At 39.2% G+C, this 26,677-nt stretch overlaps 1 protein-coding gene across 3 annotated transcripts in view; it reads left to right on the forward strand.

The window, feature by feature from the left end:
- cluha (clustered mitochondria (cluA/CLU1) homolog a) overlaps window positions 1–26,677 on the forward strand; it is a 48,715-nt gene that overhangs the window by 424 nt on the left and 21,614 nt on the right. Inside the window, exons 1-12 of one of the 3 annotated variants that reach the window (XM_062068111.1) lie at window positions 490–568; window positions 11,320–11,513; window positions 11,591–11,762; window positions 14,360–14,503; window positions 16,030–16,157; window positions 16,249–16,403; window positions 19,828–19,953; window positions 20,080–20,227; window positions 22,805–22,897; window positions 22,996–23,430; window positions 25,506–25,765; window positions 25,840–26,207. In XM_062068111.1, the coding sequence (XP_061924095.1) occupies window positions 11,340–11,513; window positions 11,591–11,762; window positions 14,360–14,503; window positions 16,030–16,157; window positions 16,249–16,403; window positions 19,828–19,953; window positions 20,080–20,227; window positions 22,805–22,897; window positions 22,996–23,430; window positions 25,506–25,765; window positions 25,840–26,207 (2,203 nt within the window). In that variant the 5' untranslated portion in view covers window positions 490–568; window positions 11,320–11,339. Of the gene's footprint in view, window positions 1–489; window positions 569–11,319; window positions 11,514–11,590; window positions 11,763–14,359; window positions 14,504–16,029; window positions 16,158–16,248; window positions 16,404–19,827; window positions 19,954–20,079; window positions 20,228–22,804; window positions 22,898–22,995; window positions 23,431–25,505; window positions 25,766–25,839; window positions 26,208–26,677 lie in introns of those variants that run through there. The other 2 variants (XM_062068109.1, XM_062068110.1) reach the window with 2 other exon arrangements.

Here is a 26,677-nt window from a genome sequence, read left to right on the forward strand (position 1 = left end):
AATATAATCCAACTCGTTACTTCGCACTCAATGTCGCTAACCAAACAATTTAGCCGACTTGCTAACATTAGCTTGTCGTCAGGTAGTGTCGCCAAGCTAAGGCGACATTTGCCATGTAACTAACACGCTGGGCAAAATACGTGTTTTTATTCCAGTAACAACTATTAAACTGGCAAGTTGAACTTCGTCGGTTTGTTTTGCGCAAACTCGTAATGACGTACGGATACACTGAAGGTCACCTTCAATGGCGGCGCACACTTTCCGCATGAAGGAGGGGGGCCAGTGGGGGGTTACATTGTCCCTCTTTTGTCGTTAAATGTGACAAGTTAGGTATTTATCAATTTTATACGTAATTAAATAGGGAACGTGAATTGTTGTTGGGCGAGGGAAGCTCTCCCGGTGGTGTAGTCACGCTTACCCGGCGTCGTGTCCTCCCCTGCCGGCCGGGCTCGAGTGGAGCGTCCCTCCTCGACCCCGGAAGCGGAAGTCGGTGCTTACGTCGAAAAAGTCATGAAGTTACGTACACGGTAAGAGGGGAAGGTTACGCAGACACAAGACGGCGTAACGGGTGAGTACCGAGTGAGGTGAGGTACGCAGTTGTCGGTAGTTCCAACACCGAGCCGAGGGGAAGAAATTGCACAACTTGTAGCCTGCGTGTCTGTCATGTGGCGCCTTGACTCGTTTTAACAAGAAACACGTGACTAATAATGGAGTATGCATGTGGATTAGCATTTGAAATACTATTTAATTAAATAATTTTCTATAGGCGTACAGCGTCTCATCTTTTATGCACAACGATTGTCACCAAAAAAAGATCAATGCCCGCATGTTGCATCAGAAATGGGGGTAATTCTTGGCTGTAATGCCCTGGGAGGGATGAAGGTTGACTGGGTTAATCTCAGGAACCACTGACTCCTTGACACTCATTCCTCATCCAGCCAGATAATGAATACTTCCTGTCTGATGTTACTGTACGGTATTTTCCGGACCATAGGGTGCACCGGATTATAAAGCGCACTGCTGATGAATGGTCAATTTTTGACCTTTTTTCATTTATTAGGCGCACCGGAATATAGGGCGCTATAAAGGTGTCATATTATTATATATTTTTTTCTAAATTGAAAACATTTCCTTGTGGTCTACATCAGTGGTCCCCAATCTTTTTTGCACCACGGACCGGTTTAAAGTAGGCATTATTTTCAGGGACCGGCTTTCCACTTGTCAGATAAATACAGCAATAATAAGTGCATGAAAAATACAACTCACTATAACGTTGAATTAGCGGGAGCCCTGGGCTTGTTTCTTTTCAATAAAATGCAGATGGAAATCAGCCTTTGGCTACAATCTGTCACATTTATATTTTATATGTTCATTGATATAAATACAGCAAAATGAAGTGCATGAAAAATACAACTCACTATAACGCTGAATTAGTGTTTCTTTGCAATGAGATGCAGATGGAAATCAGCCATTCGCTACAATCTGTCACTTTTCTATTTGATTATGTTTATTAATGTGCATTGTATCATGTCACAAAGTTATAACAAATAGCAATTTCCTATCAGGAGTTTTATTGTACATCTATAAACAAGCTTATTGGTGTGTCTAGTGGGGCAGGCAAAAGTTAAGTTGGAGAAGATGCTGTCGTTTGTAAATCATTTAATGTTTCGCTGCGGCCCAGTAGCAAATGCGCCACGGTGGTTGGGGACCACAGGTCTACATAACATGTAATGGTGGTTCTTGGGTCAAAATGTTGTATAGATTATGTTTTACAGATCATCTTCAAGCCGCTTTCTGACAATCGCTTCCGGATGCGCCGTTTTGTGGCGGTCTTATTTACGTAGCTCACCTTCGGCAGCGTCTTCTCTCCGTCATCTTTGTTGTAGCTGTGTAGCGTGCAAGGACGGGAGTGGATGGAGTGTCATAAGATGGAGCTAACTGTTTTAATGACATTCAGACTTTACTTAAATCAATAAAGGAGCAGCATCTCCTCATCCGGAAACAACAACTATGCCCAAAATGTGTCCCGTGAAAAACCGTCCGACAGGAACTCAAATAACTACAAGTTCCTTGGGTGAATAATGTAAACTCACTACACCGGTATGTTTTAGTGCTTTCATGGTGAGTTTACTCACAAATATAAGTAAGAACTTTACACTAATTTATATTAAAAATTGCAACAGCGGAGGATGAATGTCCCATAACAAGAAGTCAGAGAAAAAGAAGCTTATCGACTACGGTGTCGACACAGACAAAAAGGCGGACAGGCGCAATTTTTCAGGATTTATGCAGATCCCAAATACAGATCAGAAGGTAACAAAAGTTGCTTTTGCATAATATTACGAAAACAAAACTCCAGATAATGTCTTACTTATACACACGCCATAGTAATACTCCTATGTTTAATGCATCGACAATCCTTCAAGAGTTGCGGCTTCACAGCTTACCAAAGTCGTACTAAAACATTTTGATAGATTTTTGCGCTGTATGTAATGTTCTATCTATATTGTCTACGGAACATTTAAAATGTTGGTGTTTACTTGAGACATAATGCCATCATAGTGCAGCCTACACTTATCTCTTATGTTTGACTGCCATGTACTGGTCACACTAATCATTACACCATGTATCAAATAAAATCGCTTCAAGGTGGATAAGGTCAACCAGGCACAATGTTATAAGGTGCACTGTCGAGTTTTGAGAAAATAAAGTATTTTAAGTGCGCCTTTATAGTCCGGAAAATACGGTAATCATCATACACCTTCTTGTTGCCAAGATGGTCAGGGGTGCAGCAAATGCTTGTAAGAGACCTTGGAACTTGATTTCAGGGCTGTATGTTGTAATGTCAGCTGCTAGTGTCAAGGGCCTTCCATTGTGTAGAATAGTTTTTTGTTAGTTTGGTTGGTATGCTTTGGCTGTCATGGAGCATCTTCTGAATGTGTCACAGCACAACTTGTTAGGTTCACAGTCTTGTTTTTGTAATTTGTCTGCTACTCTGTCTGATTAATGTTCAATTCATCCTTTGCTTTACGCCGCCTACTTCTGCCTGGTAACAGATAACAAGCACAACTACAGCCCAAGGTGCACTTACACAGTGAAGTTCTTGTGACTGTTCTATTTAGTAATGAATACGAGCACACACATACCATTTTATAAAATAGAGGACTTTGCTCTAAAACAGGCCTGGGCAAAATGCGGCCCGGTAAGATTTTCAATCAATCTACATAATTATTTTTAGACTTTTAACATCAAAACTGTCGCCGCCATTATGATGTGCAGGGCTGTTTTTAAATGATTGTAAGTCTTGAACTATAGAAAGTAATTCAATAGTTTAAATTTGCACTTTTTGGTGTTATAGGAGTTATTACGGTAATCTACGTCACAGCAGCTCAGGCGAGGAACAAACCAGAGTGGGCGGGTTTTGTTTTCAGAGCAGCCAGTCCGAAACGCGTGTGTCAGAAACAGATGCGGAAGCACATTTTTACCTTGATAATGTATCATAATGTAGGTGTTTATTACACTTTGCATTCAAATTTTGCTGTTTTTTTTAATATTTTTGTTGTTTTGCTTGATTTTAAAAGATAAACAACTATCGAGGAGCTGGTCTGAGAAGAAAAAGAAGAGCGACGTTCATATGTTGTTAATATTCAATGTTTTATTGTTCATAGGTATTAGTGTTCCTGGGAAAAAAGGGACCCAAACACACATACCGTACAGCATATTTTTACAGCTAAATGTGTATATATAATTTATACACTTTTTTTATTCACATTTTTTCTCTCAATGTGGCCCCCCGAGTCAAAATATTTGCCCATTTGCAATCATTTACTTGAAAAATATTTGGCTTCATGCAGACAGACTCAGAGATTTTATCTACATCGTGCTCTTAAACTGAATAAATAACTGATAACAAACTATACCATTTTTATAATGCAATGTAATAATCACAATATATAAAAGTAATGCAAATAACCATTTAAAATGATGTAAACTTTTATTTTTCATTACTGTGGAATTGTTTATTTACCATTGTACTGTAATTGGAAGGTAAATAACTTTATCCTAAATAAATAAACAAAAAATCCAAATGGACACATTTTTGTAAACAAAAATGTAATTTAAATGTGTAACATTTTAAAGTGCATTTTATTCCCAGTTGGAAAAACAAGGTCGGGCATTTTCTTTGTCTACTGTCATGTGATCACAGCATTCTCGCTTGTTCGTCCGTGTTGATGGGCGTATATTGCCCGTCCAATTTGAAGCTGAAATATTACCATAATGGGACATTTGGCGTTGTAACCATATTTGTTTCCTCCTAATTTGTTACTTAGCGGAACTTCTCACTGGCGAGTCGCGGGTAGCGAGGCTCTCTGTCTGCGCCTCCTTTTGTGTGTAAATCTGACGCCCCGCTCTTTGCCCACCGAGACAAAGATTGTGAATGACTGAAAGGAGGGCTCCCTCTGTTCAGTTAATTTTACCGTTAAACTAACATGCTCAGGTGCTAAGATCGATGCAGAGTGAGACCCCTTTCTCCCTGTTGGAAGCGAGAGGCGAAGAAACAAACGCGAGCCCTAACATTTCCGATCGGCGAACATGTCAGTCCTTCAAATGCCAGTGACAGAGATAAGAAAAAAAGAACCTTGGCTTCTTGCAGTTATTTATTTAACCGAAACCTTGATGTTGAATTGATTTTGAGAATCGCGCATCCCTACTCGGCGCACCTGTGCAAACAATTTGCATCCAATTAGCGCTTTTCAAAATGATACAGACCGTCTATTGACACAAGGTTTGGTTTTTTTCCACTACTTCATACATTCAGCTAGACTTTCCTTTCCTCCCAGAAATAGGTCAGTTTTGTAATCTTTTGGCTGCTGGATTGCCACATCCATCAGAATGCTGCTGGCACTTTGTCCTTTTTTAGGCTTTAGTTTGATAAACATTACGTTGAAGTTGTTTTAAAGGACATAAATTAAATCTTAAGGGTGCATTCATGTGCTATCATAATTTGCACTAGCAAAGTGCACACAAAAGTACCGTTTTGTCAGCAAATTTGCATTTTGCGATTTTAGAGCACTTAAATGTCAAACTGAATGCTTGAGTGTTATGATTTAAAAATATATTGGTAATATGTTTTTGTTAGAACAAAACCAAATACATAATAATGAAAATAATAACAATACAGTATGGTGTTTCCCATAGTTTGGCGAATATATGCCTGTAAGTAGAAATACTTTGTTTTGTTAAAATCTCATTTGATAAACGTTTGTACAAGTTCACTTTGCTTATTTTCGTTAGCCTGTCAATGAGCTGAGCCATTGTCAGTTCGTAGCATTAGAGCCAACCTTCATCCTGTTTAGAACAAACTGTATTGTTGATTTAACATGATTCCTACATGTATGTGCACTTCATGTGTATATTAATGTACTTTCCTTTTTGTGCTTAGTCCTACAGTGACTACATTGTGGAGACTATCGATAAACAGCGTCTAGTTTTTTCATCTATAATTTAAAAGGCTGTTTACATACATGGCAAACTAAATTCCATCATTAAAGAAGGGAAGAATAATGTCAAAATAAACTAGGGGTGTATGAACATGCAGCATGTTGCATTGTAGTAAAAAATAAGGAACAATTGAAAGTGGAGCAAAACATTATAAGACAAAAATGTTAATACTACCGTAATTTCCGGACTATAAGCCGCTACTTTTTCCCCTCGTTCTGGTCCCTGCGGCTTATACAACGGTGCGGCTTATTTACGGCCTGTTCTTCTCCGACACCGACGAAGAGGATTTCGGTGGTTTTAGTACGCAGGAGGAAGACGATGACACAATGATTAAAGACTGACTTTTCATATACCGGTAGGCTGGTTATTTTGATAACGTACAGGCGAGCACTTTGTATTACTTTGCACCGTTGTATTATTTGTACTCTGCACGAATGCTGTTCGCCATGTCAAAGATGTGAAAGTTTGATTGAATGATTGAAATATTTATTGTTAATAAATGGGACGCTTTGCGTTCCCAAACAGTCATCTCTGTCCCGACAATCCCCTCCGTGGTAGCAGGAACCCCTATATACTACGGTAATTACACATCAAAACCCTGCGGCTTATAGTCTGGTGCGGCTTATATATGGAGCAATCTGTATTTTACCATAAATTTAGCTGGTGCGGCTTATAGTCAGGTGCGGCTTATAGTCCGGAAATTACGGTAATTACCAATAAAACATTAGTTTTTAAATATAATTATAATTTTTTTTTAGCCTTTAAAAAAAAACATGCATCATCTGCAATTATGCAAATTACATATGCAATTATAATTTTCTTTTCCCTAGGGTCGTGTAACAGAACATATTTGAGATGCACTGCTTTAAATTAACTATCTAGCTTTCTTGTCATGTTTATATGTACCTTTTACAAATGTATTAACAACATGAATTATACAGTCATTTAAATGTATTTACATACTCATACCTTAATCACCTGTTTATCAAAAATCTTCACAAACTCACAAGATCATTTGATCTAAACCTACATACAGGCAAGGAAAAACCCAGCTGGGGAAAATGATGAGACCTTGAGAAAGGAATGCAGATGTAGGGACCCCAATTCCAGGGTGATCGGCTGCAATGTATGAGTCCAGTTCTTCGGGAAGCCAACAGCTAATCATAGGAGGATATTTTCCCAGTAAAACCTTAACCTGTATGGGCTGTTTTTTGAGTAGGGGAGGGCAAATTTAGAGAAAAAAAATGTGTCTGGGGTCGGTATATCTATTTTAAGGAACACTAATACAAAACCTTACAATGTCTGTTTGAATGCTAAAAACGTTATAACAGACCGCCTTAAAAAACTGAATGGAATTTTAAATTTTTTTACTGAATGAGACACCCAGAATGTACATGAAAATGAAGAATCTGTGATTTACAATATTAACTAAGAACAATAAAACACTGAATATTGACAACATTTGAACGTCTCACACCTCTCGATGGACATATTTTACAATCAAGCGAAATGCAACAAAAATGAAACAAGCACAGCGATATATGAACGCGAAAAAACACACTTACAATCTGATGTATATCACTAAGCTTTAGAACTTTGTTGTAAAAATCTCCTTCCGTGTCTGTCCTTGACACCCGCATTTCAGACTGGCCGCTCTGGAAACACTCTGTGGAAACGCTCCCCACCCACACTGCTTGGTACCTCGTCTGAGCTGCTCTGACGTAGATTGTGGGCTCTGTACCGAGGATGTCGTTGTGGCTTGTACAGCCCTTTGAGACACTTGTGATTTAGGGCTATATAAATAAACATTGATTGATTGATTGATTGATTACCATAGTAACTAGTATATCATGCAAAAGCGCAGATTCCAACCATTAAAATACTTTGTATAGTTCAAGACTTGCGCTAATTTGAAAACATCACTGCACATCATAATGGCAGCTACAGTTTCCATCTTAAAGATCTAAAAAAAATGATTTGGGAATGTCCTGTGCACCAGATTGAAAAGTTTAATGGGCCACATGCGGCCCCCGGGCCTTAATTTGCCGAGGTCTGAACTAGAGTCTAACTGGATCTGCGTTACAGCAGGAAGTGACAAGCTACAAAGGGTAAATTGGCAAGTAGATTAATAAATCAGGAGAAAGAAAATCCACACAGTGTGACATAGATACGGCACAACTCCTTGAGGTTAGGTTTTACGGCGACCGGGGGCAAAGTGTCTCGGTGTTCCATGGTTATAGAAGGCACAAACACTAAAACAAGGATGCCTGCTCGTCATGTAGCCCTAATCTTCAATATGAGACGACTCAATACGTATCGAGACACATGGATATCATTCAGAAACGATTAGGAGTGCATCGATTTACATCCGAATCGCGATTATTATTCATCCCAATTCCAAATCGATTCACATTTACAATAATCGATAATCATATTTGTTTTTTTGTTTTGTTTTTTAGATACATTTTTAAAGGCATTTTTAGGCCATCTCTATTAAACAAGAATTAGCTTTTCTAACCTGGAACCTGTTTTGAAATCATCACCCCAGGAATCAGATCGAATCCTTAGGTGCCCAAAAATTCACACCCCTAAAAACGATAGTTATGTGTAACAATTCAATTCTGTAAGATTTGATGCAATCTGGTACAGTTCTTTGTTTAAAGTAGACTTTCATTTTACATTAGACCTGATCCTAGATCAGTTCTTTAAATGTTGCACTGTTTATCTTAAAATGATTACACTTTACAAAAGACCAGCCAACAAGTATTTGTGTTGCTTTTGACTAATCATGCCATTGTGTTTATTAGTGTAACACTTACAGCACTTTGGAAAGCCGCTCTCACAATAAAAAAAACTAAATACATATATTTTATCTACAGTATGTTTAATATATACTGTATCTGTTTTTGTCCTGTTGTGTTTTTATGTGTAGCCTTCTCATTGCGGGTCTCTCCATATTTTCAGGTGCGTGTTGACATAAGTCGGGCCACTGCTGTACTTAAGTGCGGTTTTACAGTCTTTGCATATTTCAAGTAACAACTTTATCAAATGTTCCATACTTCAAATCATCCAAATCTCTCCCAAACTTTGGACTTGTTTGTTTTGCACATTTTGTCTTGCCCCGTTTTTCTACTTGCTTACATTAAGAGACCTCATGTTACAAGTTAGGTTAATTGGAGTGTCCTGTGAGCTGGGATAGGCTCCAGCTCACACTAAAAATAAGATGTAGAAAATGGATTAGTAAATGCCCAGTTACTGATTAGTAATCAGTCCATGGTGTAGTCAGCCTCTCATCCAGGGTCTGCTGGGATAGGCTCCAGCCCCTATTCTAGCCACCTGTGTAACCAAGTGCTAGAGTTGCTAAGCAACACTTTTAAACCATTCGTGAATGTTTTATAGGATCATGAGTGAGTGAGTCTGTGTACTTTGTTTGTGGCTGCCTGGCAGGACACCAGTCAGTCATGTGGCCTAAATAGTCTGGAGTTTGCAGTGTGACACAATTTATAAAACACAATTTCTACACCAACTTTAATACACTAAATAAAAGTTGCATTCCACTGGTTATTCACACACTCCAGGAATGTTAGATGTTGCTGTGGCCCAAATTCAACCAATCACCATAAATAATGCACGGCCTTGCAACTTTGTCCAATCCCTGCAATTTCCTTGCACAATTTGGCCTGTCCTGTCCTTTTTTGGTGAATCAAATGTGTCTTTGCTCAAACATGCATGTCAACTGTCTAATCCAGACTTATGTTCTACTTTTGTGCAGACAAACCAGGAACAAAAACGAGGAACAATATCATAACTCTCATTTTGCTCTGTCACTACTTTCCTCCTTACTCAGAGCTCAAACTATCTTCCGGTTTCCATCTACAGTAAGCCTTCTGGGTAATGTTGTATACAAACATTTAGCAACACATGTGCTTATTTACAGTGATTGATGTTGATGTGTAATGATAATCACATTTGTTTCATTTAGCAATTAGAATGAAAGCTGTAGATAGCTCAATAGCAGTATTCGGAAAAACTATTTTGCTTAACGGTTTTACTAAGGCTATTTTTTCTAATAACGAGTAATATAATTACTTTTATGTACGTTACAACACGGTTAACGATACGTTTGCTGTATTGTAGCATGCTACTTTTGATGCAGACAAGACTGCTTTAGAATCCCAGTAAATTTACTTCAGGAAGTACCGTCATTTCCGGACTATAGAGCGCACCGGTATATAAGAGTTATTTTCGTAGAAACATTTTGTAAATATTTATTTACATACTTTAATTGTTTCCAAACAATGTTTGTAACACAGCAATAAAATGGCTGATCAAACAAAACAGAAATCATCATCATGGACCCACTAGCTGCGGAAGCTAGCTCTCCAATCAGCTAAACAGACTCAATAACTCCACGGTGACGTTTTGGTAAATGCCAATGCCATTGTGGGACGGTTTGGGAAGTAAGAATTGTACTGTAAAGCTTACGAACGTTGCTTAGAGTGATGAATTAATAATCCATGCGCGTAAAAACGACGGCAAGAAGACGGCAAGAAGACGGAACAGCACTTCTACTTCCGGTTGAAAGCTCAGTCTAAACAGACAAATGGCACCATAGCACTAACAATAACACACCTATTCAGTGTCTGCTTTTTTTAAAAACTATTTGCATTACGACTGTCAGCGAAAGTCATAGCTCTTTATTTGGAGGTTATTTACTAGTGCAGGTGGCAGCCACCTGCGTTACTACTACTGGAGAATAATAAACATTCAATAAAGTGACAATCATCATCAACAATAGTAGTACTACAATACCCCGTTTGTGGACAAGTAGAGACACAGCCATTGACGCACGTTCAATCGCTTCATTAACTATCAGTAAAAACATTCACCATCTTCTTTTCAGTCCGCAGACTGCCAATGATGAGCTAAAACAGCCAATGAGCACACCCTCGCTGTCATCACGCTTCGCTTGGCAACAGAACACTCACGCACTCTTCTCTCATGAAACATCAGATATAAAAGTAAAAAAATAAAGTAACATTTTCCCAGAAATTAATTACAACTATTAAAGAATAATTCTGTTTTACGAATGCTGCCCAACAGTTTCCTAACGTTCCTAACAAAAGCGGGTAAACATGTAATTTGGATGGACAAGCAGTGGTCAACTGGAACATAGTACTTCGTCAATGTTTTCCAGGCCGAGGACCCCCAAATTGATGGAGAGACAAAGCCGGGACCCCTGACCTATGTAGAATTGTGTTTTAATTGAACTACCTTGTTATTGTACAATACTAAGATATTCCAATAATACTGTGTAGTGCCGGTAATAGAAAGCAAGAAACTAGTACGCTAATCATTGGCCATTATTTGCTAGCAGGCAACTAGAGAGCTAATTGCAAGCTTACAATTATAGTTATTTATTCATGGTTTTATTTTAAAATTGCAAGGCACAGTCAGTAGGGTGTGAATTCCACTACTATTTATAAACTAATGTGATTTAAAGGCATTTTCAATATTGTGGGAAAATTGTGGTGGGTATACAACATTTTTTCTCTCAAAGTCTTAAATCAATGCACCCCGTGTTGAAGTCTGTAGACGGTGGAGCACAAAATAATGGAGGCAAAATATCAATCTTTGTTTACCAAACTAACGCACACACTACCAACAAAGCAAATGTGTCAGATTTGTTGAAATAAGCTCAAAGTATCGCAACTTTTGCTGCAACTTTTTGAAACCCTGAAAGGGATTGCTGGTTATTTGTAAACATGTTTTGATAAGAGCTTCTCAAACTGACGGTGTTGTTTTGTGCCCGTGCAGGACACAGTGCAGACACAGCCATGGTGAATGGCGGCGGCACACACGAGCACACAGAAGAAGCGGAATCAAAGCTGGACGAGCACAGCGAGGCTAACTGTAGCGATGAGTCTAACGAACAGGAGGTGATCGTGATCCAGGACACCGGCTTCACTGTGAAGATCCAGTCTCCTGGTGCCGAGCCCTTCGACCTCCAGGTACCGAAGAAACCGATGGATGTTATCCTTGCTCTTGTTTCTTATCTCCTCCTCCTCCTCTTCTCTGCCACGATCAGGTGTCTCCCCAGGAGATGGTGCAGGAGATCCATCAGGTGTTGATAGACCGAGAAGACACCTGCCACCGCACCTGCTTCTCACTGCAGCTGGACGGGAACGTGCTGGCCAACTTTGCTGAGCTCAAGTCCATCGAAGGCCTGCAGGAAGGGTCACTGCTCAAAGTGGTGGAAGGTTAGATCTTTCTGCATCTACTGAGGTGTTGCATGTTGGAACAAGTCATTGCGGTTACCCAGGAGATGACAAATCAACCCAAATGTTATTGATAGACTGGAAAAATCTCAGACATCCAATAGACCAAACAGACGCAGACTAACTACAGACTGATTTTTGTCATAAATTCATACATTATTCAACCAAGAAGTAGTTAATTTAATCTACATTCGAAACGCACTCGATTATATACTTTGGTGTAAATTTTTCTCCACAGTCACTTTTATACCTTGTTGTATTTGAGTCTGTCTGCAAGACTTTCATTGTTGGAGGCTTTTCCTAAGTTTCGTTATGTATCTTTTGAAAATGTACACTGTTAAAATATATGTTTTGAAGTTGTCACCGGTATTATTTTTCCAGACACCGTTGAAAATAAACTACAACTACCTGGTGGCACCATTAGGTACACCTGCACTCTTGTTAATGGATTCAGACACTGTATATTTGTGTTTCCTCACAGCCGATACAGTGTTTCCCACACATTCATTTATTTGTGGCGGCCCGCCACAAAAGAATTACATCCGCCAAAAAAAAAAAAAATTTTTTTTTTTTTTTTTTTTTTTGTCCTTTCCAGCTTCTCAGGCAAATCATATAGTTGATGTAGATGCCCATATAGGCTGTTCAGATTTACTTTACAAAAGAGAAGTGTAGGATACTTCTCTTGTTGCCTTATTTGTATTTGACCACTACTGTTTTCTGTTGTATTTGACCACTACTGTTTTCTGTTTATTTGTTACTGACTGTGGCAGGACACCTCTGCCTCTGTTTTACTTTATGTTGCTGGTAAATAATATGGTTGTAGTAGTAGGCTAAAGTTAAATTATTTAGTATGCACTAATTAAAGGGGCAGAGCTTTAAGAGACATTTTAGCTTTTATATTTTATAAGATATATTTTTTGTAAGAACCACAATTAATAAATATATTTCAGTGAATAACTTATTGTTCAAATCTGTATATAAATATGTACATAGTGTTGTAAATATATTGTAAAATGGATGGATGGACGTTTAAAACAAAACTGTTATTATTAATTAGTAAGTATACATTTTTTGAGCCTTTTTAGAGAAAATCATATCATTGTAGTAAATTATGCAAATTACTCGATGATGTCATGGTGACCACGCCCATAGCCACGCCCCCACCGCCACAGGTATCTTGGCAGTTTATGGGAAACACTGCGATAGCATATACTTAATGTCCAAATAAGTACGTCCATCTCGCTGTGACGTCACAACGTAGCCAGGCTGCAAAACCCCGCGATTAAGCGCATCGCAAACCGCGTGCAAGCTCACGGCAAAATGCATGAACCTTATGATTTGACGCTTTGGGATTGTTTAAAACGAGTATCCAACATTAGGGTTGCAACTAACGATTATTTTGATGGTCGATTAGTCAAAGATTATCTTAAAGATTAGTCGACTAATCGGATAATAAAGCGTACACATTTAATAGCTCTAATTTTTACATCGACTTCTAAATGCAGCTTAAGTTATTTTAGGCATGTGGTTACTAACGAGGACTAATTCATTCATAAATATTTATACTGTAACTGTGCTCCTCATTCAGCTGATACAAACATTTTAATGACTATTAAAATGTTTTCCGTTTAAAAGAAAGGAATGGCAAAGTGCTGAAAAAATCAATCGACCTTGTTTATGTATTTGAAAAAACAGTTAAAATAGCAGCAATGACAAACACAAAATCTAACATCCTCGAAAATAAAATAATTTTGTGATGTTTAAAAAGCTGCATGTATGATTATTGATTAACTTTTGCCAGTTGTAGTACTCTAATAGATTCAATGTGGAGAATTCTATCTTTGATTAATTCTTAAAAAATTGGCTTTTTAATAGATTGTATATTTAATCTTTTGATACGTCCGCATTGTTGTCTGTCTTTTTTACGGCATTGCAAATTGACGCTTCGTTAAATTTTACTTGAATTGATGTAGACAAAGTTTGGCTGGCTGGCTTTGGCTAAAATTGTAGTTATTTTTCACACAACTTTGTTTCACTCTTGTTAGCTGGCAAGATAGAAGCTAACACTCTTATCTAGGCTGTGTTGGCATTTTCCCTCCAAATGTCTGACATCGTGTCTCCGCTTTAAATGCTGGTGTACACAGATGTCCTGCCATAAAAACAAGGTCCGCCCTGCCAAATGAGCCAAGTATTCAATGTTTTTAACACAAATAAGAGGAAATATCCTCACACTTTACGTGTTGTCACTGACAATGTTTTAAGAGTGACTATTGTCGGCAAATATAATTGTCGGCGACAAATTTTATTGTCGACTAATCATTGCAGCTCTATCCAACAAGATCCTCTTTAAACACAAACAAGAAAGTAGTTCAATCATTTCAACTTTGCAGAGTCAATACATTTGTTGTCTACTTCCTCCAAGAGTTGTTTGATGAGATTGAGGTCAGGCCTCTGGGCATCCAAGACTAGACTTGGACGCATGCAACAGAAGAGGGTGTTTTGCCAAACCGTTTCCGTGTCATCTGGCAGAAGGACGTACCTATATTTACCTGAAAGTTCTTGTGTTGCCCATTATCCAGAGCCGTACACGGTGCGTGAAGCCCGGATCCACGTGCGTCACATCAGAGACCTGTTGAAGAGTCTGGACCCCTCGGATGCCTACAACGGAATGGACTGCAACTCTCTCTCCTTCCTCAGCGTCTTCACAGATGGCGACCTCGGAGGTAGCGTACTTTCATCAGCGTCCTGTAGTACAGTGGAACATCGAAAAATCTGAATAGTGAAGCACATTTCTCAATAAGAAACAAGGTAAATATGAATAATGGGTTCCAGCCTCGACAAAAGTCCTTATTTTAAAGGTTTGTACTCTTTGAATGTAATACTGTATAAAGTGCTATACAGTACTGTGTATCAAACCCAAAACAAGGGATTGATGGATAAATTTTCTCTTCATTAACAAGTAGAGATGTCCGATAATGGCTTTTTTGCCGATATTCCGATATTGTCCAACTTTTAATTACCAATTCCGATATCAACCGATACCGATACAGTCGTGGAATTAACACATTATTATGCCTAATTTTGTTGTGATGCCCCCGCTGGATGCATTAAACAATGTAACAAGGTTTTCCAAAATAAATCAACTCAAGTTATGGAAAAAAATGCCAACATGGCACTGCCATATTTATTATTGAAGTCACAAAGTGCATTATTTTTTTTAACATGCCTCAAAACAGCAGCTTGGAATTTGGGACATGCTCTCCCTGAGAGAGCATGAGGTGGGCGGGGTGGGGAGGGTAGTGGGGGATGTATATTGTAGAGTCCCGGAAGAGTTAGTGCTGCAAGGGGTTCTGGGTATTTGTTGTGTTGTGTTTATGTTGTGTTACGGTGCGGATGTTTTCCCGAAATATGTTTGTCATTCTTTGTGTGCCGCATATCTGTAACAGTGTTAAAGTTGTTTATACGACCACCCTCAGTGTGACCTGTATGGCTGTTGACCAAGTATGCATTGCATTCACTTGTGTGTGTTAAAAGCCATAGATATTATGTGACTGGGCCGGCACGCAAAGAAGGTGCATTTAAGGTTTATTGGCGCTATGTACTTCTCCCTACGTCCGTGTACACAGCGGCGTTTTAAAAAGTCATAAATTTTACTTTTTGAAACAGATACCGATCATTTCCGATATTACATTTTAAAGCATTTATCGGCCAATAATATCGGCAGTCTGATGTTATCGGACATCCCTATTAACAAGCCAAAACAACAACAAGCTGTTGTCTTCTGTATGTGCTCTGCCAACATGCGCGCGCACACACACAAAAGCCTCTTTTGATGCCCTCACAATCGATCAGAAATCACAAGCGATTCCCTTTTTCTTTCCATGCTGCTCTATTGTCTGTTTGGGACTTGTTTTGAGTTAGCAAAATGGACATGACTTGTTAGAAGAGGAAAAAGCGCTGAGAAGTGACTAGTAGTGTCCTGGGCTGCAAGTGACGTGGAGGGCTCCTGCTCCCCAAAAATGCTGCGCCCTGCTTTTTGTCTGCAGGCGTGACACACAATGAATGACTGAATAAAGCGTTCGTACACAGAGACACTGTTTGCACACAAAGGCATATTTGGCTTGATCTTAAAGTTTGTAAAGCGATAAGTTTGCAAATGAAGGGGTTTATACATCGAGGTTCCACTGTATGCTGCAATGTTGTAAAATGTAAGATGGACCTGATGTTTTTGTTGGCGCTTGGACTACAGATAGTGACAAGCGGAAGAAAAAGGGCAGCGAGCTGGATCAAATCGACTGCACCCCTCCAGAACACATCCTGCCTGGCGGTAAAGATCGCCCCCTGGTTCCCCTTCAGCCACAGAACAAGGACTGTAAGGTAAGACCCTGTTTTCACAGTTTGGGTTTATTTAAGGGTACCAAAATAACAAAAAAAAACCTGTATGTGGACCCACCATGTCTCTTGTCAGCCTATGCAGTGCCTGAAGGTCTTGACCATGAGCGGTTGGAACCCTCCCCCTGGTAATAGGAAGATGCACGGTGACCTCATGTACCTATACATGGTGACAGTAGAAGAGCGCCATGTCAGCGTCACTGCCTCTACACGCGGCTTCTACCTCAACCAGTCAGTCAACTTTTCATACGTCAGTTGGGAATAAGTTCACTTCGTATGAGTGTCAACATAATCCTGACTATCTCTGTAATGCTTAGTGAGTGATTCTGTGCCATGTTTTTCCACTTTTAAAGGGTCCTCAATAGTGCATTGAAAGGATGTTGCCTAAAATCTAGTACCAGTATAATGGAAAATCAAGTTTCTTCTATATTGCAGCTATTATTTTATATATCTGCTTAACCTCTTAAGGCCCAAGCTGTTTGTTTACATGCTTTTTTTTATTTCTCTTTGCTATTTTGGCTTATTGGACCCTAATTAGAATAAAAAGCTAAGAATCATCTTTTGATATGATGTACTTAGTCCATAAGTACACAAACGTGTACTTCATGTTTGGTGACACGCTAATTCTTATTTTTACACTTTTTTTCCCCAAATTCCATTGTATGTTATACAATACAATACAATACAATACAATACAATATAGACCCCAATTCAGTAGTGTACACTATTCTGGAAATAAGAGCTAAAAGGTGCTGTCCACGCATGTGGCCACTTAGGCTTTAGAGTTAATGACACCAAAAGACTTACGGCAGTCCGTGATCTGTGATGTCGAGTGGGGAACCAGTGATCCCTTCCCCGTCGACTATGCTAATCAAGCAGACTTTGTAAGAGCCAACGACGATTACTTTGGGGAAAATTATGATCAGAACTTTATATTTTGGAGCGAGAACACAGAGAATATGAGCAATAAGTTTTAGAATCTGAATGCTAAACGGCTGCAGCTTCGTTGAAACACTAGCATCCGCAGCATCGCTAGGTGCTAAACATACAAACTACCGTATTTTTCGGACTATAAGTCGCTCCGGAGTATAAGTCGCACCGGCCGAAAATGCATAATAAAGAAGGAAAAAAACATAAGTCGCACTGGAGTAAAAGTCGCATTTTTGGGGGAAATTCATTTGAAAGGCAATTTAAAATAAATAAAGAATAGTGAACAACAGGCTGAATAAGTGTACGTTATATGAGGCATAAATAACCAACTGAGAACGTGCCTGGTATGTTAACGTAACATATTATGGTAAGAGTCATTCAAATAACTATAACATATAGAACATGCTATACGTTTACCAAACAATCTGTCACTCCTAATCGCTAAATCCCATGAAATCTTATACATCTAGTCTCTTACGTGAATGAGCTAAATAATATTATTTGATATTTTACGGTAATGTGTTAATAATTTCATACATAAGTCGCTCCTGAGTACAAGTCGCATCCCCGGCCAAACTATGAAAAAAAAACTGCGACTTATAGTCAGAAAAATACGGTAACCATAATAAAGCAAACACTTACTGTACAATTTCCACTCTCGCTGGGATGCCGACCGACGGGACGCTCGCATAATTCTGTTTAGATGAAGATTCAATCGCAATCCTCACGAAGGGTTAAAAAAATGCTGCAATTAGCTTCTTTTTTTGTCTTTTTCGCCATCTCGGGAGAGGTTAGTCGACCAGCCTGTCGGTCCATGGCCGTATTTTTTTGCTACCAGGTGAGAGATGCATGAATTACAATCTGGAATGTACTTTTAGCAAGTTTGAGACAAAGCAGAAGCAGCCGCCAGCTCAGTGTGTCAACAATAGCAGCGTAAGCTAGTAGTTAGCCCGCTGCGTTAGTTAGTAGTAGTAGTTGGTAGTAGTTAGTAGTTAGCATCGTCTGCGTTAGCACTTAACAATATCGCTCATATTTTGGTTCATTTTCAGGTCACTAAATACAAATGTAGTATTGTTGATGGTTTGTGGGTGTTTTTAGAAAGTTTTATGGGTACAATAGAGGAACCTCGATCTGTTGACTATTAATTTACGATTTCGAATGCATTAAAAAAGCCAAACGTATGTCTTCTTGTCTTACATAAGGATTGTGAATGATAAACAGCAGATTGTTTTCCAATGTTTGCGTATTTTAAGTATGACTGATCTGATGACATGGTCAAGGTGCAAAAGTGTCATCATTATCATCCGACCCTGAATCTATGGAAATTGCTGACGATTTTTGAAGCGGAATATTCAAAATGGCCTACTGAATTTGTAGCATTTTGTGATGTTTACAGTATTTTCAAATGCTTTGCGGATTGTAAATACAATCGGATATGGTTTAACTGATACAATGGAACACAATTAAGCATTTAAAGTCAACTTGTTTTTCCATTATACTAATACTTTAATGCAGGAATTCAGATATCCTTCAGATATCCTGCTTTTAGTAGGGGCAATGTTTTCCACAGATTGCCAAATACTTGTAGTATTGGGTGTGTGGCCAGGGCAGGCTAAATATCTCATCATTTGCAAAATCAGCAATGATGAATGTTTTCTTTAAAAAGGCAAAATAATGTTACACATACATTTAAAAACAAGTTTATTTGTAATTAGTAATATTTTTCTCCTATATTAACATTTTGCTCTATTTTTTAACTTTAGCTACCTATTGTACAATGTGACACAGGCCGTATAACCATATCCAAAAGCAGATCTACAAGCTGAACAGCCTCTGGCATGTTACAACAAGAGGGGTAAAGGAAGTCTGAACTTAACTTAGTAACTTCGGGACAAGGATTGGCTCTAATGGCTCAGGCGGTGCTTCTGTCTCCAGAAATTTGCATGCTAAATAGGCTGTATATATATATAAATCTGTTCCTGCAATATAGTACTTTAAATTTTGTTTTCACGAAAAACAACTTTTTAATTTATTTTGCCATGGTTATTAGGGCCTTCACTTTTTTCCTATGGCTGTCTAAAATGAGAAATGAGTAGAATTGAAGTTAAACAGTTTATTCTACAAAAAGCAGTAAGTACAAACAATAGCAATATTGTCAGAGCAAACGGAGCTGTCTAAAGTTCAGAGCAATATCTAAAATGGTCATCCTCCCATGCTTTTGCCCAACTAGGTTCCCTCGCCTTCGCGGGGATCAAAACTAAAAGTTGGTGTTTAGTGCTGAGCGGACACACGTTCTTCTACTTTCGTCTCTTTCCTGGTACCCTTTCTTCTGGAATGTAAATGAGATACAATGTTTGTGTATTTGCCAGGATATGAAACGCAGGGTGCATACAAGTTATGTGCTTAAACATGTACTACACATAGGATTAGATCTCATGTACAGTTCACAAGGTGGGAAGATATTCTTCTAACATGGCCATGCGCCACGATCAAGTACATGTAAAAGAGACCAAGAGGTTTGACTCAGCGCTGGGTAGTGCTTTAAAATCTAGCACTTTCTGCCGTCTAATTACGGATTCCAAAACTCAGTCATGTAATTTAGGTCAAATTGGATTACATTCCGAAGTGGAATGTAGGTCATCTGATGTGTGAAGTAGAACACTGTTTTATTTGTCTTCCCCACATGCCTAAATACATGTTTTTCCGGTTTATTTGTGTCGTTCAGGTCGACTACTTACACCTTCAATCCTAAACCAGCAAACCCGAGTTTTCTCTGCCATTCTCTGGTGGAATTGCTGAGCCAGATCAGCCCCGCCTTTAAAAAGAACTTCACGACCCTGCAAAAGAAAAGGTCAACAACACATCTACATTTGCTGCATCTTTTTGAACGTTAATGTATCAAATAGTTTTTGAGCATTATTTCATAATATAGGATGTGGTTACACAAGTTAAATCTCCTTCCTGGTTTTGCTCACAGGGTCCAGAGGCACCCCTTTGAGCGAATAGCCACACCTTTCCAAGTGTACAGCTGGACGTCCCCGCAGGTAGACCACGCCATGGACTGCGTACGAGCAGAGGATGCCTACACCTCCCGTTTGGGTTACGAGGAGCACATACCAGGACAGGTGGGATGCAGCTAGTGTCAGAAGTTATGGATTATGCGCCTGCACACACAAATTATATCCAATATCTAATCCAATGCAATATAGACGACGTCCAATAAATATCAATTTGGCTGATGAGGGATCTTCTAATGCTATCGTCATATGATAATGCATGTTGATGACATTCTATCTGTGTTCTGCAATTTTGACAGCGACTAGCTAACAACCGCGTCACCACAATGTAGCGTCCTTGCGACTGTTTCTTACTAGTATCATTATCACTAAAGGTCAAGGAATAGCTAAACATGCTCCATTATGCACCAGGCCTATTCAACCGCAGTTTTAAGAGCCCAAGGGCCGAACATCGAAATTGGGATTCTTTTGAGACTGTTTATTTAATTGCAAAGTAAACACTACACTGTCAATATATTATTCTGCCCTCGCTACTTGATTCCAGCATGTGCAGCTAGACAAATAGTTAACAGTATGAAGAAACAGAAACTCCATAAGTTTTGTTGAGGATTTAGGTTCCTTGTTTTGAATTATTTTCCCCGTGCAGTTATATTTCTTAACACTTCTTCCTTCATTTAGGTTTGTAAGACTGAAAATATAAACATAAAATAAACATTACAAAAGTATAACGTCTATTCTGTATTTAACATAAATAACGTTTATTGTGTATTTTACATAAATAAAAGCTTTAGTGTTTATATATTCACACAAACTACCGATGTTTACGCATATAGAAATTACACAATATTCACATATCAAGCATTGCACACAACAAATGTGACTCATCACAATTAAACCTAAGGTGTGGCCTTATCGCCCTCTACTTGTCAAATTAAGCGCTACATGTATTAAACAAGCTTTGATCGCCAAGGTTAATCAGACAAATAACAGGACCAACAATACAACAGACGTCACAAAGTCAGCAATTTCAATACAAAACAAAATAAAGATCTGACCAAGTTTCCTGATGAAGCTTACACAATGGGATTTCTTCCATTGTTCCTGGTCTGGAACAGTGTGTCTGCCGCTTAATAGGTCTGACAGGAAACGATGACTCAAGCACTGGCTCGGGGAAGAACATTGTTGTACATACTTTATTAAAAGTACGATTTTCTCAATTTATTTAGATTTTTTATTTAGACATTTTTGGCTTGAATGAGTAGTCTTCTTCTACTCAACCCACTGCTGCTTTGTTGTGACACATATTGCCTCCTTCGGGGTGGCGGGACTACTGCATACATGAGCAACCCATAATTGGAATGGTTTCATCAAGCCTATTTATGGTTTTTTTCTGCGGGCGAAATTTAAAGTTTTGGTGGGCCAGCTATGGCCCATGGGACGCCAATTGAATAGGCCTGCTATACACCATAGGACCAACGTTGGAGGACACAGTAAGCCATGCTAGCCGCTAAGATAGAGCTCTGAAATTTAAACAAGGATGAGTGGATGGATACAAATATAGATGGTAATGATTTAAAAAATGGTATCGGTATATGGTTAATACAGTAAGTCAATATTTTCTATTGGCCCAAAAACATTTTTTTGTCTGTTTTGTTATTGTTTACAAACTCAGGGCCAATAGTGGTCAAGTTTTTTTTTCCACTATTTTGCTCAAAATATTGTCCGAAATAAAGGGGAAAAAGAAATACTTTGAATATCCGTGTTTAGTCTGATTGTAATCATAATTGAGAGCCACATTGCCGTTATGTCTGCCAACAGAGGGCCGCTTGTAACAGCGAAAATATATGTTTTTGTCTATGCGTTTAATTATGTGTATATTTTCTTACACTGTAAAAACTAAATGTAGATTTTACAGTAAAAAAATATGGCAACTCAGTTACCAGAACTCTACTGTAAATTTGTTTTTTTTGTTTTTAACTAAATATTACGGTACATGGACAAACATTACTATTCTTTTACAGGGGAAAACAGGCAGCTTAGTCACTAGAATTTTACTATAAAACTCAGTGGTTTTTACAACATATTAATGTAAATGTAAAAACAGTACGACTGTCTTTGTTGTTGTTTTTTTCATCCTGCAACTGAGCTGCCAGTTTTTTACCGTTTAAAAAAACATGGTATCGATTTTCCATTTGCGGTAATACACCGTAAAAAAAACAACCTCAGGGTTTTACGGGTAAAAAGACTGGCAGCTCAGTCAACAGAATTTTACAGTTTTTTTAATCTTTCAGTAATATGCTGTAAAAAACGGACATTTTCAGTTATCTTTTTAATTAAAATTTTTACCGTGTACAATTTGATGGATAAGTTGCTATGAAATCTTAAGTCAGGCATATATTTAAATATTTATTTTGGTTGTGACAAAAAAAAAGTTTGGAAAGTATGATAATATATTTGTTGCAATTTGAATATAATTCAAGTTTAAAAGGTATTAAAATGTCATGCAATATATGTTTTTTTTTTGTCAATATGGTAAAAACGAATACATTTAGTAAGAAAATATAAGATGTTGATGCATATTATTTCCAGGCCCTCACCGGCCACATAAATTGACTTTGACACCTGTGGTTTTGATCCTAGGTATTTATCCAATTGCTTCATTTCATTTTACTTGAACATTTTCAGACTAGAGATTGGAATGAAGAACTTCAGACAACAAGAGAGCTCCCTCGGAAGAACCTGCCCGAGCGCCTGCTGAGGGAACGGGCCATTTTTAAGGTACTGCTGCTCAGTTCTCTTTAATGAAAGCGTCAACTTCCTTTCTTTGCTAGAAAGCTGTGTCTAGAAAGCACTTATCCTGAATCCTGGCCCCTCAGGTCCATAGTGACTTCGCAGCGGCGGCCACTCGCGGCGCCATGGCCGTCATTGATGGCAACGTCATGGCCATCAATCCCGGCGACGAGACACACATGCAGATGTTTATCTGGAACAACATCTTCTTCAGTCTGGGCTTCGATGTGCGGGACCATTATCGCGAGCTGGGTGGCGACGCGGCCGCCCACGCCGCTCCCACCAACGACTTGAGCGGCGTGAGAGCGTACGGGGCGGTGGACGTGGAGGGACTCTACACCTTGGGGACGGTGGTGGTGGACTACAGAGGCTACCGTGTCACCGCCCAGTCCATCATTCCAGGCATCCTGGAGCGCGAGCAGGAGCAGAGCGTCATATACGGATCCATCGACTTTGGAAAGACGGTCGTGTCTCACGGCAAATATCTTGAACTCTTGGAGAAGACCAGCAGGCCGCTCAAAGTCAGTAACACAACTCAAGTATTTTCTACACGATTAAATGTGGTGTCAGCTACAGCTCTCCTGAAATTGAAGTGTTGTGTAGTTGCTGTTATAGACAATAACTTTAGATCTTAATTTGCCATCGATCAGTTTTGATTGATTGATTGAAACTTTTATTAGTAGATTGCACAGTACAGTACATATTCCGTACAATTGACCACTAAATGGTAACACCCGAATAAGTTTTTCAACTTGTTTAAGTCGGGGTCCACGTTAATCAATTCATGGTACTCGGCCGATATTCATCAAAAAGTTTGGTATCGCCATTACCGATTAATACCTTTTTAATGCTGATCTCCTCTGGCTGACTCTGTATTTATTTTTCGTCCCCCAGCTGACAAGCAGCAACAGCTAGTTATGTCTTCATACAGTGTATAGCTGCTCGCCTGAACTAATAATAATCATCTCCATTAAAGCAAATAAACTGAATTTTTTAGCATGTTAAGTATCATCACTGGAGGTCAAGGACTCGGGATGGGTACCCATCCCATTATTTCGAACATGAATACAGTTACATGATACATGACAATTTCCAGTTTCTACTATAACTGTTGGTGTGTCAGCATTGTCACAGTCAGTACACAGTAAGAAAAGGGCAGACCCATCCATAAATAGGTGGCGTCGATACCAAGGGTAGTATCAGTGTATAATAAATACTAGATATTGGATCAATATTTTTATTTTTCTAAATTATTTTTTTGTTTTTGTTTACAAACTCTGTAAAATACCCTGGACATAGGACTTTAAGAGGAAAAACCAAAGGATTTAGATTACAGATGTCGATAAATGCTTTAAAATGTAATATCGGAATTTATCGGTATCTGTTTAAAAAAGTCAAATTTATGACTTTTTAAAACGGTGCTGTACGGAGTGGTACACGGACGTAGGGAGAAGTACAGAGCAGTTGCGTCTCCCAGTCATACTTGCCAACCCTCCCGATTTTCCCGGGAGACTGCCAAATTTCAGTGCCCTTCCCGAAAATCTCCCGGGGCAACCATTCTCCCGATTTCCACCCAGACAACAATATTGGGGGTAGTGCCTTAAAGGCACTGCATTTGCGTGCCGGCCCAATCATGTAATATCTACGGCTTTTCACACACACAAGTGAATGCAATTCATACTTGGTCAACAGTCATACAGGTCACACTGAGGGTAGGCGTATAAACAACTTTAACACTGTTACAAATATGCGCCACACTGTGAACCCACACCAAACAAGAATGACAAACACATTTCCGGGAGAACATCCACACCGAAACACAACAGAACAAATACCCAGAACCCCTTGTAACACTCACTCTTCTGGGACGCTACAATATACACCCCCCGCTACCCCTACCCCCGCCCACCTCAACCTCCTCATGCTCTCTCAGGGAGAGCATGTCCCAAGCTGCTGTTTTGAGGCATGTTAAAAAAAATAATGCACTTTGTGACTTCAATAATAAATATGGCAGTGCCATGCTGGCATTTTTTTCCATAACTTGAGTTGATTTATTTTGGAAAACCTTGTTACATTGTTTAATGCATCCAGCGGGTCATCACGAAAAAATTAGGCATAATAATGTGTTAATTCCACGATTGTATATATCGATATCGGAATCGGTAATTAAGAGTTGGACAATATCGGATATTGGCAAAAAAGCCATTATCGGACATCTCTAATTTAGATAAATAGTAGTTTTTCTTTTCTTTTTTAGTTGTGTACTGTTGACTTTGTTTTGCTCAAATATTTGTATGTAAGAAAAAGAGAATAAGCCAGTAGTTTAAATATTGTGGTGACATTGTTAAACTGTCAATAGCACTCACCTTAGATAAATTGGAAAATGTGCAGTTAATACCTGTGATCGAATTTGTATCGGCTGATCTCACTCATGGATGATTGGTATCGGCAGCATGAAACCCTGGTCGGAACATCCCTAGTAGTAACTAAAATGTCCCCAGTTCAAAGATGCAGTAGAGACAGTTAATGAGTCCCTACTGTTATTTAAACAGATTAGGTAGTTTTTTTGTAAATGAATCCCCTCTTCTCATCTTAGGTGCAGAGGCACAATGTACTCAACGAGAAGAACGATGCGGTGGAGCTGTGCTCGTCCGTCGAATGTAAGGGCATCATCGGAAATGACGGCCGTCACTATATTTTGGACCTTCTTCGCACCTTTCCACCTGACCTCAACTTCCTTCCTGTGGAGGGAGAGGAGTTGCCTCCCGAGTGTCAGCGCCAGGGCTTCCCTCGTCCGCATCGCCACCGCTTGGCCTGTCTTCGCCAGGAACTCATTGAGGCCTTTGTCGAGCACAGGTTAGTGTTGTGCTATTCTGTAAAACACGACTTTGTGTGTGCTTGTGTGATAGGATTGTTCCCCGGCTTCTCAGGTATCTCCTCTTCATGAAGATGGCCGCACTACAACTCATGCAGCAGAAAGCCAACAAAGACGCCAACAAGAACGAAATGCCAGCCATCACTCAGACCTCAGAAACCGAGACGGACGGCGATGCAAAACAGAGTGCTTCCTCAGATTCTAGTGCCCAGGTCTCGACAGACTGCTCAGTCCAAACGGACAACGGCCTTGGTGCAACTGAAGGGGACGACAAACCCTTGAAGGCGGCCACCAACGGGCCCTTGGAGAACGGAGAGTGCAAGAGCCCACTGGAGGGTAAGGAGCTTGAGGAAAGTATTCCTGGATTAGCTCAGGCCAAAGAGCTGGCGGAGACCTTAGTTGCCGACGACGGAGCTGGTATTGGTACGTCCAAAAATGCCCCGCGAGCGAGGCCAGGGCAGTGCAGGGACAGCTACTCTGGTGGACCGTTGCAGACAGAAGTAATAATTCGGAATAAATCAGATATACATTCAACTGGTGGTTAGTTAAAAACTTGGGAGGCATTTTTGCAGCAAATTCCTAAAATCACTAGAGGACCTTGGACCACTGAACACATTGGCAGATCCTTTAATTGACTTTAACCTTGCTAGCAAAAATAGAACACTTGGATCCAAACTTGTGATTTACATAAATAACTGAGGCGTTCCTCAAGACAACCCTTTAACCTCTTAAGGCCCAAGCTGTTTGTTTACATGCTTTTTTTAATTTCTCTTTGCTATTTAGGCTTATTGGACCCTAATTAGAATAAAAACTAAGAATCATCTTTTGTATGATGTACTTAGTCCATAAGTAATAAATGTGTACTTCATGTTTAGTGACATGCTAATTCTTAT

The sequence above is a fragment of the Entelurus aequoreus genome, linkage group LG13 (assembly GCF_033978785.1).
Source record: "Entelurus aequoreus isolate RoL-2023_Sb linkage group LG13, RoL_Eaeq_v1.1, whole genome shotgun sequence".
Classification (NCBI taxonomy): domain Eukaryota; kingdom Metazoa; phylum Chordata; class Actinopteri; order Syngnathiformes; family Syngnathidae; genus Entelurus; species Entelurus aequoreus.